General features: G+C 65.4%; 3 protein-coding genes across 6 annotated transcripts; all 3 read right to left on the minus strand.

Moving 5' to 3' along the window:
* Positions 1-403: 403 nt before the first annotated feature.
* On the minus strand, positions 404-5,969 carry AK1 (adenylate kinase 1). 2 transcript variants are annotated; one of them, XM_061477086.1, is made up of 7 exons: positions 5,900-5,969; positions 3,593-3,635; positions 2,456-2,491; positions 1,768-1,931; positions 1,471-1,587; positions 879-1,070; positions 404-625 (listed from the first exon to the last, which is right to left on the minus strand). In XM_061477086.1, exons 2-7 carry the CDS (start codon positions 3,600-3,602, stop codon positions 560-562), a joined length of 585 nt encoding a protein of 194 aa, XP_061333070.1. In that variant the 5' UTR covers positions 3,603-3,635; positions 5,900-5,969; the 3' UTR covers positions 404-559. The 2 variants fall into 2 exon arrangements, with proteins under 2 accessions (XP_061333070.1, XP_061333071.1); XM_061477087.1 differs by lacking the exon at positions 5,900-5,969 and adding an exon at positions 3,854-3,990.
* A 698-nt stretch (positions 5,970-6,667) lies between these two features.
* Positions 6,668-10,520, minus strand: ST6GALNAC6 (ST6 N-acetylgalactosaminide alpha-2,6-sialyltransferase 6). The gene is made up of 7 exons (XM_061476601.1): positions 10,265-10,520; positions 9,779-9,920; positions 8,874-8,938; positions 8,583-8,762; positions 8,079-8,476; positions 7,812-7,919; positions 6,668-7,723 (listed from the first exon to the last, which is right to left on the minus strand). The coding sequence occupies exons 3-7, from the start codon at positions 8,886-8,888 to the stop codon at positions 7,534-7,536; spliced, it is 891 nt and encodes a 296-aa protein (XP_061332585.1). The 5' UTR covers positions 8,889-8,938; positions 9,779-9,920; positions 10,265-10,520; the 3' UTR covers positions 6,668-7,533.
* Positions 10,521-11,287: 767 nt separating this feature from the next.
* ST6GALNAC4 (ST6 N-acetylgalactosaminide alpha-2,6-sialyltransferase 4) lies at positions 11,288-14,022 on the minus strand. 3 transcript variants are annotated; one of them, XM_061476613.1, is made up of 6 exons: positions 13,903-14,022; positions 13,330-13,394; positions 12,886-13,056; positions 12,360-12,772; positions 12,118-12,225; positions 11,288-12,036 (listed from the first exon to the last, which is right to left on the minus strand). In XM_061476613.1, the coding sequence occupies exons 2-6, from the start codon at positions 13,339-13,341 to the stop codon at positions 11,847-11,849; spliced, it is 894 nt and encodes a 297-aa protein (XP_061332597.1). In that variant the 5' UTR covers positions 13,342-13,394; positions 13,903-14,022; the 3' UTR covers positions 11,288-11,846. The 3 variants fall into 3 exon arrangements, with proteins under 3 accessions (XP_061332597.1, XP_061332599.1, XP_061332598.1); XM_061476615.1 differs by lacking the exon at positions 13,903-14,022 and having other exon boundaries at positions 11,288-11,993; positions 13,330-13,400; XM_061476614.1 differs by lacking the exon at positions 13,903-14,022 and having other exon boundaries at positions 11,288-12,029; positions 13,330-13,400.
* Positions 14,023-14,338: the final 316 nt, after the last annotated feature.

Here is a 14,338-nt window from a genome sequence, read left to right on the forward strand (position 1 = left end):
GGGCCTGAATTTGCTATCCCAGTGCTGGCAGAGCCACGGGGAATAGGGATGAGTGTGCAGGATATGGCTCAGACGGGGCCTGCAGCCCCAGGGACACACGCACAGAGCACAGGGAGGTCCAGCAGTGGGACAGGATCGGGGTGAGCGGGCCCAGCTATGGGACGTGGCCCCGTGCTCCCCACAGGCCATGGATTGGGAAGCTGGGGCAAGCGGCCGGGATGCTCCCTCCCTTCCTCCAAGCACAGCATCCCGCTGCCCCCGGTGGGATAAACACCCGCTTCCTGCCCTTAATCAGCTCCAGAGGGGTTGGGGGGAGGACAAGGGGGGGAGAAGGGAAAAAAAAAACAACCTCTGGAAAGAAAAACTCATTTCCTGCGCCAGAAGAAAAAGATAAAGTCTGGGCTCATTACAGGGAACTTTACTGGGGAGAGACGGGAAAGAGCCAAACACAATGTCCTTGAAATTTCCTCCGCGCGGCTCCGGCCTCGAAAACAGGATAAAGGCGCTTCCGCTGTCTCTGCCGGAGCGTGCCGGGGGGGGAACGGGGCCAGGGGCTCGGCTACAGGGCGTCGAGGTGGGAGCAGACCTGCTGGAAGACCTCGTCCACAGAGCCCTCGGCGTTGAGCTGGGTATGGAGGGGGTCAGAGATGGGGGCAACCGCCAGCGAGAGGAGCTCTTCCAGGGATGGATGTGGCCGTGGGTGGGGAGAGTGGGGCTGATTCAGGGTGCGGGGCCATGCGTGGAGGGGGTCAAGCCCGCCCCAAATGAGCCAGGATTGGGTTTTCCTCATCATCCCCATCCGTCGCTTCCCCTCCCCAGGGACCACACACGCGCCCATAGGGCTGGAGGGTGCTGGCATCAGCCGCATCCCCGCTTACCTGGCGGACGATGCCTCTGCCCTTGTAGAAGGTGATGACGGGCTCGGTGGCCTTGTAGTAGGTCTCTAAACGCTTCTTGATGGTCTCCTCGTTGTCATCCACCCGCCCGCTGGTCTCGCCCCGCTTCAGCAGGCGTTTCACCATCGTCTCCTTCCCTGCGTCCACGTAGAGCAGCAGCGTGGGGGGGGCGATCTGCGAGCACAGAGCACACGGGTGTCACCGTGGGTCTGCTTTGGGAGGTGGTTGTGGGGAGAATGGGGTCACAAACGTGTGTCCCCCTCCCCATCCTCTGCCTCCTTGGCGTGGGTCTATGGGGACATCATTCTGGTGTCCTGGTGGCCTCCAGATCCATGCAGAGGGGGGAAAAGGGACACCATAGCCAAGCATTGGATGTCTGCCATCACCATCATGCCAGCACTGTCAACCCAAGGACACCCTTGAGCTATGTCCCCCATGCACTGCACCCTGGTGTAGTGTCCCCAAGGCAGGGTGCCCAGTTTAGACCCTGTTGGGATGGGGTGGGATCTTCACTGGGATGGACAGGCCAGGCTCCTATTGGATGGAGCCCCTCTTCCATGCCACCAGCCCTCACCTTCTTCTCAAACTCCTCTCCCTGCTTCACCTCGCGGGGGTACCCATCGATGAGGAAGCCCTTGGACACGTCTGCTTTGGCCACCATGGCATCCCTCAGCATGTCCAGCACCGTGTCCTGGGGAGGGGAGGACAGAGCAGACATGGGACAACACACCCTGCACCCAGAAACCCCAATCCCTGCTGCAAACCCCTGTGGCAGCACAGACAGAGGTACCCCATGGCCATGAGCTGACCATTACCATGGTATCTGGTGTCCCCAAAGCCACCCCTGCCTGTGAGTCCCACCACGACTCACCAGGGGCACCAGCTCGCCCTTCTCCATGATGGCCTTCAGCGTCTTGCCCCGCTCCGAGCCTGAGCTGACCTCTGCCCGCAGCAGGTCCCCCGTGGAGAGGTGGGTATAGCCATACTTCTGCACGATCTTCTCACACTGGGTCCCCTTCCCTGAGCCAGGGCCACCTGCAAGTCACACAAGGGCCACACGTGCCCCGAGCCGTGGGTAAGGGGCTGCAGTGGTACATGGAGGCAGTGGCATAGCCTGATGAGATGGGCGAGATGAGCATCCCAAGGCCAGCATCAGATGGATGAAGAGAACTGCTCCTGGGATGGAGGATGCCAAGCGCTTGGGGTTGGCACGGGCTGCTGGCAATGTGGGTACCACCACCCTGATAGCACCCAGGGCATCACCCAGGGCATCACTGTCCCAGTAATACCCAGGGTATCACAACCCCATCAGCACACAGGACATCACCAGCTCATGCAAGACCCAGGACATCACTGTCCCATTGGCACTTGGCCATCACCATCCCATTGGCATCGAGGATGTCACCACTGCCTGCTGGCACTCAGGACATCACCCCCCAGATGTTTACTGTCACATCACCCCAGATGCTGCCACACCATGACCAGCCAGAGGTGCCCTCCCAGTCCCAGCAACCCTGACCCACCATGGCCCCAGCGACAGGGCCTGGGCACAAACTTACCCACCACGAAGATGATTTTGTGGTTCTTGAGCTTTTCTGGAGGAGACAAAGGGATAAAAAGGGCTCTCAAAAGCCAGAAAGGCCACTGGGGAGCGCGGTGTCCCTGGGGGTGCCAGATCCAGGACAGGCATCCCTAGGCATGGAGGGGACTGAGCCCAAAGTGCAGGGAAGGTGGAGGGCAACCACTGGGTGTCCCCCTTGTCCTCATCACCTGAGCAGACCATGGCTGACCACAAAGACCCAGTGGTGCTGTGGCCACAGGGCTGGAATCCCACTGCTGCTTGGTACCCTGGAGACGGTCACCGGGCACAGCTCCACCGTGGGTAGGGATGGCCACATCCATCCCTGTGGCCAGGTTGTCACCCAATGTGGGGCTTGGCACGGCCACCTCCCAACAGCCCCTGACCCCCATCACTGGTCCACGGACCTTGTGGCACAAACCCACCCTTGTCCCCTGCCAGCACCCAGGAGCAGGGCTCCACCTCCTGCAGGACCTGGCCAGGGTGCAGGGCGATGCCAGGGGGAGGCAGGGCTAAAAATAAAGGCGAGACACTTTGGGGACACTTTCCCATCTCCTGATTACAGGCGGATGGAATTACAGCTCCTCCGGCACCCGGCGCTCCCCGGGGCTGGGGACCGAGCCAAGTGGCTGGCAGGGACATACTGAGGGGATGTGGGGCACGTAGAGGGCTGGAGGGACGTGGGGTGGACAGAGGGGAGGGAGGCAAGGAGGGGACACAGGGAAGGGTATAAGGGAGGGGTGAAAGGGACAAATGGGATGGGCTCAAAGGGGATTGAAGAGATGTGGGTAGAGGGAGCGAATACCTGGGAGGTGGAGGGGATGGATACAGGGGGATGTGGGCATGCAGAGGGGATGGATGCAAGAGGAACCGAGGGATGGATGCAAGAGGGACTGAGGGGATGGATGCAAGAGGGACCGAGGGGATGGATGCAGGGCGGGTGGATGCAGGAGGGTACCGAGGAGATGGATGCAGGAGGGACCAAGGGAACGGAGGCAGGGGGATGGCAGTAAAGGCGACGGTGGGGACAAAGGGACGGATGCAACAGGGGTTGGAGAGGACAGATGTAAAGCAGATGGATACAGAGGGGAAGGATGCAGAGGCGACAGTCACTCACCTGTCGACATGCTGTTGTGGTCCAGGCACAGGAGCACTTCAGGCTGCAAGGGAAGAAGAGGAGGATGAGCAACTCAGAGCACTGGGGACACGCAGGTCCCCATCTAGGGAGACCAGGGGTCTCCTTTCCCTGCCACCCTGCTGCCCAGCTCCACGGCCAAGGTGGGGGCCAGGTTTTCTGCCCCAGCACCAGCAGGGAGGGTGCCCTGACCTCAGCCTTCGCCCGCAGACAGGGAGCTCTGCTCCCACATCCATCACCTACCTGGCTCCCGGCACCTGCCGCATCCGGCTGCGGTGAGGGCTTCCCTGTGCCGGCTGACGCGCGGTGACGTTACCGGCTTCCTCCCCTGCCCTGACCGCATCCCAGGGCCCAGAGCGCCCAGGACCCCACCTGGGCTCCCCGGCATCACCAGGACACGAGTGATGGACACAGCACCCCCCCAGAGCAATGGTTTCTATGGGGGGGGGGGTGTCTGGAAGTGCCCCATTGCACCCCATCACCTCGGACAGGGGGGTGGCCACCCTGCCTGCCCGCACCCAGCCCCGCGGCACCCGGCCTGCTTGGCCACAGCGTCACCCCAAACCGGCTGGATGAGGAGCTGGGATCGGGCAGCCCAACAAGGTCATCTTACAGCGGGAAAGGGCAGAGGCTAAGTATGGCCGGGATGAAACCGGCACCGGGTCACGTCCCGCTGCGGGCCCTGGCATGGGGCTGGGGGGGGTGCAGGACCCCCGGGGTTCCCTATTGTGGAGGGTGCTGAGCACCGACCTTGGTGGGGCCATAGGGGCTGGGGGCAGCCCTGGTGCTCAGTGGCGGCTCAGGGCTTGATCCAGCGCGGCGCTGAGCCCATGGGTGCAGGGTGAGGGTGATGTGGTCCCGAATAGGTGCTGGGCCGGGGGGGTCTGGATGGGGGTGTGAAACACGGCCCAGGACACCCCAACACAGCCCATTGCAGGAGGCACCCCGGGGTGCTCCCATCAATCTCAGCCCAACACCAGCTCCAACACAGCCCTGCCTCACACCCAGCACCCACCCCCTCCCATCAGCACCCAGCTCCTGCCTCCCTGGGACCCCAAGGCCCAGGACTGGGCTGCTCCAGCACCCATGCAAGCCCTCAGCACCCATGCAATAGACCCAGCACCCTTATTAGACCCCAATACCCATACAAGACCCCCAGCACCTGTGCAAGCCTTCCAGCACCCCTGAAAGCCCCTCCAGCACCATGCAATGGCTCCAGCACCCTTGAAAGCCCCACCACCATCCAAGCAATAGCTCCAGCACCCACTGAAGCCCCCCTGCACCCATGCAATACCTCCAGCACCCATGCAATACCTCCAGCACCCATGCAAGCCCCCCCCATCCAAGCAATACCTCCAGCACCCATGCAAGCCCCCCAGCACCCATGCAATACCTCCAGCACCCATGCAAGCCCCCCAGCACCCATGCAAGCCCCCCCCAGCACCCATGCAATGGCTCCAGCACCCATGCAAGCCCCCCCCGCACCCATGCAATGGCTCCAGCACCCATGCAATGGCTCCAGCACCCATGCAAGCCCCCCCATCCAAGCAATAGCTCCAGCACCCATGCAAGCCCCCCAGCACCCATGCAAGCCCCCCCCAGCACCCATGCAAGCCCCCCCATCCAAGCAATAGCTCCAGCACCCATGCAAGCCCCCCCGCACCCATGCAATGCCTCCAGCACCCATGCAAGCCCCCCATCCAAGCAATAGCTCCAGCACCCATGCAAGCCCCCCAGCACCCATGCAATGCCTCCAGCACCCATGCAAGCCCCCCCCAGCACCCATGCAATGGCTCCAGCACCCATGCAAGCCCCCCCCAGCACCCATGCAAGCCCCCCCAGCACCCATGCAAGCCCCCCCCAGCACCCATGCAATGGCTCCAGCACCCATGCAAGTCCCCCCAGCACCCATGCAATACCTCCAGCACCCATGCAAGCCCCCCCCGCACCCATGCAAGCCCCCCCAGCACCCATGCAAGCCCCCCCCAGCACCCATGCAATGGCTCCAGCACCCATGCAAGTCCCCCCAGCACCCATGCAATACCTCCAGCACCCATGCAAGCCTCCCCATCCAAGCAATAGCTCCAGCACCCATGCAAGCCCCCCCCCGCACCCATGCAACCCCCCAGCATCCCCTGCGCTGCCCCCCCCGTTCCTGCAACCCCCTCCCGGGGGCAGGTCCCGTCCGGGCACAGCATCCCCGGGCACCGGGGCCCGCTCTAGCGCGGGTGCCGCAGTGCCCCCCCCCCATGGCAGGCTCGGGTCCGGGGATGGGGGGCACGCACTGACCTCTGCGGGGCCGGGCGGGGGCAGCGGCTCCGGTCCTGCCGGCTCCGGTACCGCTATATATAGACCGCGGCGCCGCGCTGCACGCCGGGAGCGGGCCCGGGCAGCCGCGGGCAGCGACGGGCAGAGCCGGGCCCCCCCCTCCCTCTCCCGCGGCATTGATGCGGTCCTCGGGGTCCGACAGCGGCCAGCGGGGGCTATGGGGGGCTATAGGGGGCTATGGGAAGGGGTGCGGACCTGCAGCACCGGGGGCTGTGATGCGCAGACCCCCCCCCCAATGCCTCAGTTTCCCCATCTGCGGGGGGAAACATCGACCCCGGTGGGTTTGGGGACACTGGGGCATCGCCGGGGTCCATCCTGTGCCTCTTCTGGCACCTCATCCCTATCCTGGTCCCCATCCCGCCACAGCACCCTGGTTACCACCCGCATCCTGCCAATGAGAAGGGGAGCCCCAGGGGTGCAGTGCCCTTACTTGCCTTTCTTCATCCTCCTCCTCCTCCATGGCTGCAGAGACCCCCTGCACCCCCTCGCTGGGGTGTGACACGAGTTGGGGGGATCTCAGCCGCCCCCCGCTCCAGGCAGGGCACTGGAATGGATGGCTCATAGCTGGGGTCAGCTGGACGCTGGACATGGGTCCCTATGGGTCTCATTCCTGCACCCTCCCAAGTGCCCAGAGCCAGCATCGCTGTGGGTTGGGGGTCTGAGGACCCCTGTGACGGCCCCACCAGCACCCAACTGCCCAGCCCCAAACACCCATCCCGGAGCCAGGGCCCAAGGCAAGAGACTGCAGCGATGTTTATTCCTGTACAAACCCCTACAAAACACGGGTGCCGAACGGCTTCCCCTGGCACCGCGTCCGCCAAAGCCCCAGCGCAGATGGGGCACAGCCAAGGGGAACCCGGGGCACAGAGCACAGCACCCAAGCTCGCTGCATCGAGCTGCTTTCCACTCAGTGCTCTGCTGATGGGAAATGAACAAATCCTCCTCTGGCTGGGGGTGCTGAGGGTGCTGCACCCTGTGCCACTTCCAAAGGGTTATTAAACAATGAGGACCCTGCTCACTCCTTTGGCTGGGAACCCCAAATACAAACCCTGGGATGAAGAGGAACAAAACACACCCCCCCCCCCCCAAATCCCATTGCTCCAATAGAAAAGGTTTTGGCAGTGTGGGGCACAGCAGTTCTGGGGGGTGGCTGTGGGGTGCTGGGGCACCCATGGTGGCAGTGTCACCCCCACAGGGTCCCATTGAAAACTGCGGGGTGCTGCTGAGGGGAGGATGTGGTGGAACAGGACTGGGGTGATGGGGGTGGCAGAGAGGGGCTGAGCATCAAGAGGGTCCCGTCCCCCTTGAAACAGTCTCTGTGGTGGCCCCTAAAGTGATGCAGCCCCAAAGGGACCTCAAACCCCTCCTGTGTTCTCACAGGACCAGGCAGGATCTCACCTCCATGTCCATGGGGGGGGGAACACCCCAAACCCCGCACTCACCCCAAAACCCAGCTCAAACCCCAACACATCCCAGTGCGAGGAGCCACCGTGAACAGAGGCAACGGCCCCTTAAGAGGCACCCGATGCCTGGCTCCAACTGCTCCAAACGGGATGCAGGGGAACCCTCATCCATCCCAGCTCCAGAGGCAGCCCCTAGGGCCACGTGGGGTGGGAGAAAGTGATGTTGTAGAGGCCGGCCCAGCTGGAGAAGACCCTCTTCTCGGTGATGAAGCGGTGGTGGTTGCCCTTGCGGCTCCGCTCGTTGTGGATGTAGGTCGTGCACTCATCGGGGCCCTTCGGCTCATAGTAGTGGTAGGGCAGGCGGCGCGGCGGGGGCCGACGGCTGCGGGTTGGAAGGAGGGGGGAAAAGCATGGGGTGAGCCCCACGGTGGGGACACGGGGCTGGGATAAGGGCTCGGGGGTCTCCTCACCCGCAGTAGTTGGGTGGCACCATGCCGTAGACATGGACGGCATCGCAGAGCTCCACCGCGATCACCATGGTGAACCAGCCCGTGCTCAGCCACGACCGCGACTTCTCCCTGGGGGGGGGGCACAAGCACCATGGGGACAACAGCGGGGAGGTGATGGGGATACAGACCCCAACTTGCCCCAACCCCGTGGAGCAGCCCCAAGAGCCAGCTCCACCCCGGGGACATGCTAAAAGTGGGGATGCGGCGCCGGAGGTGGCTCCGAGGTACCTGTCCTTCCCTGTCTCCCCCCGGAACAGCTCATCGAACTGCTTCATGCGGCCGGGGGAGACCACGTAGGCGGTCATGTTGGGGAAGGAGGTGCTGACGCGCTGGATGATCTTCAGGAGGCTCTTCTGCATCTTGGCGGGCGGCCCCCAGAAGATGAAGATGGTCTCGGGGGTCTTGTTGACGAACTCCTGGGGCCGCTTGAGCACGCGGTAGAGGCTGGAGTGGGCCACCACGCGGAAGGTGGTCTTGTTGCCCACATCGGCCTCGTAGCCGGTGGTGGGAGCGTCGTTCATGCGGATGGTGCATTCGGCCCCATCGATGGCCGTGCCCAGGCGGGTACCCAGGAGGTGGCTGGAGCTGGTGACGATGACGCACTGGCGGCAGCGGGCAGCGAGGGTCTGGTGATGACAAACACCGGGTGTCAGCACAGCCCAGCAGGGAGGGATGGAGCTGGGCAGGGGGCAAGGCATCGCTGTGGATGTCACCCTGCCCCGCAGCTCGTACCTTGTTCCCACACACGGGCAGGTACCCGCTTTTCACCCCCCACTTCTTGAGGTCAGGGGGCCGGCGGGCTCTGCCCCGCAGGCGGCTGTAGGGGAACACCTCGCTCCCATTGCCGGAGCTGTAGATGATCAGCAACATGATCAGGGCAAAGAGGACCCCCAGGGCGGCGGCGCGATGGCTCTGCGGGCAGGGGGAGAGCATCAGCCGCTGCCCCCAGCCCCGCTCCCCGCGGCACCTCCAGTGTCCGCAGGGAGACTCCCGGTGTCCATAGGGACATGCTCCGGCACTCACCGTGCTGCCACTCATGTCTTTGTGCCGACCTCAGTGCACTGCGACCGCCAGTGTCCCACGAGCACCTGCAAGGCACACGGTCACCCCCTGCACTGGCCACTTGCCACCTCGCTTGGGACGGCGGGGGTACGGGATGAGCCACCAAGCAGCCCGCGATGGGTACCCAGTGGGACACCCCAGCACTGATATGGGGAAGGGAATGCCAATGGGATCAGTGGTGTGGAGGAGCTCAGCGTGGCCACAGCTCATGCCAGGGAGATCCCTGCAGCGGGCTGGGATCCAGGGATGGATTATCCCCCGCCGGCAGGCCCGAAGCCACTCAAACCCATGGGTCAGCGTGGGTAAACCCGGTGCTTGCGTGGTAAATCCCATTAAACCAAGCACCAGGGAGTCTCAGACCGCGGTGGGGAGGAACTGAGACCTGCCCAGCCCAGCTCACGCATGGGCTCAATCCAAACAGAGCCAGCAGCGACCTCTCCAGCCCCAGGGTGCTCACCCCTGGGGGGGGTCCTGCTCCAACCTCCCCTCGCCCGAGCTCGCAGCAATGGACTGACCCAGTTTATCCTGTCAGGTCCTGGTTACTGAGGCACAGCTGCTGGGAGCAATGAGGAATTAAAACCAAATTGAAGCCTCTTCAGTAATTGCCCTGGGGGGGGGGGGGGGGGGAGCAGGGATGGAAAATGATGCAGCAGCTCCTGGCTCCAACCCCAGGGGCCCCGCAGGGCTCTCAGGGCCGCTGTGGATGGACGGGAAGGTTCCAACCGGGGACAGCCTTGGCGTGCGGGTGCAGAGGAGCCCCGACGTGCACAGGTTGCAGGGGGCAGCACCGGGGCCCCTGCACCTGCATCTCCGCAGTGCTCTGGCCATGGGGGACCCCACATCGGGGACCCCACATCGGGCCTTACTTGGTCGAGGGGTCTCATCTGCGGCGGGCAGCGCACGGCGCGGGGGGGGCGTCATCTCCTCCTCGGGCCCCGCAGGGGATGCGGGATGTTGCGGGCAGGGGGAGGTCCGGTTCCACCGCTGCCCCGGGCTCACATCGCGGCTCTGCCGGGAAAGGGCTGATCCAGACCCGCTCCCGCGCGGTGCAAACCCCGCTGCACTCACAACGTGCACGGATCCCCCAGCCCCGGATGCGATCCCTGCTGATGCCCGGGAAGGGAAAACCCGCCCCGGAATGCGAATCCTCCCCCGCTTCCCAGTGCTCCCCCCACATCCCCGCACCCAAGGGTGCAGCCGTCCCCCGGCAGTCCCGCTTTGCAGGAACCGCGCAGACCGGGGCCCGTCCGCCCTCCATACCCCCCCCCCCCCCCCAATTTACCGTGCACCGGAGCCGTTCCACCCCTGCACCGGCTAAACGGGCCCGGAGAGGACGCAACGTATCCACCGACCGCTCCGCTCCGCAGTGCGCCGCGATGCTGCTGCTATCGGTGCCGGTACCGGTGATGCCGGTGCCGGTGATGCCGGTACCGGTGATGCTGATGCGGCTGCCGCCTGGGCCGGAACCGAGGACCAACGCAGGGTCCTAGCGCCGCCCGCCCGAGACGGAGACAGCCGCAAGGGTCCTAGCGCCGCCCGCCAAGATGTGGAGCTCCGCGGGGGTCCTAGCGCCGCCCTCCCCGCGCCGGGCCCCGACGGTGCAGGCCGGGGCTTGCTCCCGCCCCTGCGGTCTGACCCGTCCCACCCCCGAGGGCACCGGGGCGGGCACCAGAGCAGCACGTGGCGTCCGGGCCGCATTGTTGGGATGCCGCCGCCTCCCCCATCGCGCTCCGGGGATGTGGTGTGGCGGGGAGGGCGCTGACCGGGACCTGCAGGCCCTGTCCGGGGGGGGATCTCGGCTCGGCTGCGCTAGCGGGGCCCTTCCCTGTGTGCGGGTGTGGCAATGGGGCAGAGCCCCACGGGCTCTTGGTTCACCCTCGCCTGTGGCTCCCTGTCCTGGCAGCATCTCCAGGTGACTCGCTCCTCACTCGACCCCTGCTGAAACGGGGGTGAACGCGGCTCCCTCTGCCCTCCTCCTGCCTCCCCCGACACCTCCAGGCCCACCCAAACGCGTGGCATCTGTTAAGGGTTCCAAGAGCTGCAGCCGGGGTCAGGGCCGCGCACGCCGGGTCCTGGCATGACCCAGGCCTCCACAAACGCCCTCCCTGCAGGGCAAAGATCAGCCTGGACCCAGCACAGAATCCACCCCAGCTCAGCGCCCATCTCGCAGGGACCTGGTTGGGACGCAGCTGCTGGTTCCTAAATGCTCTCCACCGTCGGCTTTCGGCTCCTTCCTCCGTGCTCAGGCTCAGCTCTACCCCCTCACCACCTTATTTATAGCCTGGCAGGGGAGCAGGATGCTGGCAGCACGGAGAGCAGCTGCTGTCCCCTGTCCCCACGTCCCGCAGCCCTAAGGGGCACAGCACAAGGCACCATCGAGTTAAAACTGCATTTAATGGCCACGTTTGCTTTGGTCTGAATCCAAGGGCACTTGTGACGAGGCAACGTGAAGCCCCCCCTGAGCTGTGTATGACCCCAGGGCATCCCAGTTAAGGGGATGCAGGGGACCACAGGGACCTGCCCCGGCGCAGAGCAGCAGAAGGTATCAGGATGGGGAAGCCCTGCGCTCCCCCATCAAGCACCAGGAATCAGGGAATCAGTGGGGCAAGGAGCTCCATCCCTGGGAGAGTCAGAGGCTCATGGCCCCGAGCTCTGCTGCTGTCACGCTGGAGCCCAGCAGCGTGAATGTTCCATCCTGCATTAAATATTCACCCCAGCAGAGCAGGTGGAAACCCTCTGCGGTCGCATTGGGTCCATCAGAGAGGTGCTTGGTGCCAGTGGGGCTCTACGGGTCCAGCTCATGCCTCTGTGCACCAACATGGGGAGGGTCCCAGCCCACCCAGCAGCTGGAGGAACCGGCCCTGCTGCTGTAGGGGCACCGGTGCAGCCAAGGCATGTCACTGCAGGATGCTGCCTCGCCCCATGGCTCACGCCCTATCCGCTGGCCCAGGACGGGTGGGTGAAGGTGATGTTCTTCCTCTTGGCCCAGCGGGAGAAGATGGTTTTCTCGGTGATGAAGCGGTGCCCGGCGCGCTGGGCTCGCTCGTGCACCAGGTACATCCTGCACTCGTCCAGCTGGCCCTGCTCGAAGTAGTGGTAGGGCACGCTCGAGTGGTTCTTCTCCCTGTTGCGAGGGGATGTGTGTGTGTGTGTGTGGGACTCGGGGGGACGCTGGGTCACCCCGCGCCCGCTGCTCCCCACGTACCTGCAGTAGCTGTCGCTGACCATGCCGAAGACGCAGATCCGCTCGCAGAGCTCCATGGCCAGGATCATGGTGAACCACCCCGTGCTCAGGAAGGAGCCGGACTTCATCCTGCAAAGCACCACGATGAGCGGGTGCGGTAGGGCTACCAGCCCAGCTGGGATACGGGTGTCTGATGGGGAGGGGACGACACTGGCGCTATGGTGGGGGGAACCCAATGGGGTCTCTGTGGGAGGTGGTGGTACCTGTTCTTGCCCGTCTCATTCTGGAAGATGTCGTCGCAATAGGCCATCTTCTCATCGGTCAGGGTGTAGATCTGCAGGTGCGGGTACATCTGCATCACCTTCAGCAGCGCCTGGTAGGTCGAACCCCCCTTCTCCCTGCTCATCTTCCTCGCCGGCCCCCAGATGATGTACAGGGTGTCCTGGCACTGCTGGAAGAAGTAGCGCTGGTTCCTCAGGAGCAGGGGGACGCTGGTGTGCGATACCACGCGGACGGTGCTGCGGCTGCCCACGTCCTCCTCGTAGCCGGCGGTGGGCGCGTGGTTCATGCGCAGGACGCACTCCTGCCCATCGATGGCCTGGCCCAGGCGTGAGCCCAGCATCTGCCCCGAGCTGGAGACCACGGCGCAGCGGCGGCACAGGGCCCGCTCCAGTGGCTGTGGGGAGATGAACCCATTGGCTCCCCATTGGCTCCTGTAGCCCCTTCCGCCCTCATTAAGGAAGGGGAAACTGAGGCACGGTCGGGCCGAGCTGCCCCATCCCCGCTCACCTTCCCATCAGGGACGCGGCTGTACCCCTGCAAGCGGGGGGCAGTGGATGCTGTGGGGCTGCCCCACTGTGCCGGGGGCCGGCAGCAGGCCCGCGGGCACGCTTGGTTGCACAGCAGGACGTAGAGCACAGCACCCAGCGCCGCGCACACCAGCGACAGGAAGAGCCGGGCCTGGAGCAGAGCGGGAGAAGGAAGGTTCCTGCGGGCCCGGCCATGTGCGCTGGATGCCGGGGGCTCCATGGGGCCGTGCACAGGAGCAGACCCCACGGCGATGGGCGTGGGGCGCAGGGGGAGCGCTGGGTGCCTGCACCGAGCTCACTTCCTGCAGGCAGCACCGGCCGAGGGCCGCGCTCAGGGGCTCGCTGCTGCCTGCGGGGTCCGCGGCTCACCCGGGCTCCTTCCCCGCCGGTGCCGTCGGGTCCCGCCGCCCCTGCGGGTACTCACCAGGGTCTTCATGCTCGGGGGGCACCGTGGGGCCCGGGGTCACCAGGAGGGTCGCGGCTCGCTCCCTGCGCACAGAGCGGGCTCAGCACCGGGGACGCCCATCCCCGGCACCCCAAAACCCGAGGTCCCCCCCCCCCTCCCCGAGGTCCCCCCATCCCTGCCCCGGTCCGGGCCGCACTCACCGCGCCGGGAGCCCCCGCGGCGCCGCCGCTCCCCGGCCCCCAGGGCCGCGGCCGCCGGGTCCCGCATCCCGCGGGGCAGCGCCGGGGCGGGGCCGAGCGGGCACTGCCGGCACCGGGACCGCCCCCCCCCTCCGCCCTGCAGCCCAGCACCGCCTCCGGCACCGGCACCGGCACCGGGACCCGGCCGCGGAGAGCCGGGACCGACCCCGCACCGAGGGCAGCGCCGCACGTACCCTGGTACCGACCCGGAGCCATCCCCTGTGCACCGGCCCCAACAACCCAGCTATGGACCCCAGTGCCCATCCCCGGTACCCGTTTCCCTCTGCACCTCCTCTGCCCTCGCTTGGGGTCCCTGCTGTGACCCCCCCGCGTCCCCAAGCCCCCTTCTCACCTCCGTGCACCATCAGCTCCCAACCACGCCGGACGCTGGGACCGAGGGGATCCAGAGCAGCTCAAACCAGCAGCCCCTTGGTTCCCAGTCCCCACCTGATGCCCCCAAAGGGCCGCCCCTTCTTGCCCCCGGACTACGCGAAGCGCTCCCGAGGCGAGGTGCCTGTTGCCCAGGGGTGGGTGCTGGACTTTGTATCCTCCCCTTGTTGACAAGGAAACATGAGAAGTAGCCTCAAAACTGCTCCCAGCCCTGCCCTTGGCACGCTTGGAGCAGGATTAGAGATGAGGTGACAGGGACACTGCGGGGCTCTGACGCAGGAGGCAGCGCCTGGGGCAAACCCGACTGTGGGCAGACACGACCCCATCTTCCACCCTTTGGCCTGCTCAGCTCACACCTGCCCTCATGGGTTGGGTTGAGCCATGTCCGGGTGCAGAGG

This window comes from Pezoporus flaviventris, unplaced genomic scaffold (assembly GCF_033815535.1).
Source record: "Pezoporus flaviventris isolate CSIRO_AGI_PZ_B2104156 unplaced genomic scaffold, CSIRO_AGI_Pfla_v1 ptg000097l, whole genome shotgun sequence".
Taxonomy (NCBI): domain Eukaryota; kingdom Metazoa; phylum Chordata; class Aves; order Psittaciformes; family Psittacidae; genus Pezoporus; species Pezoporus flaviventris.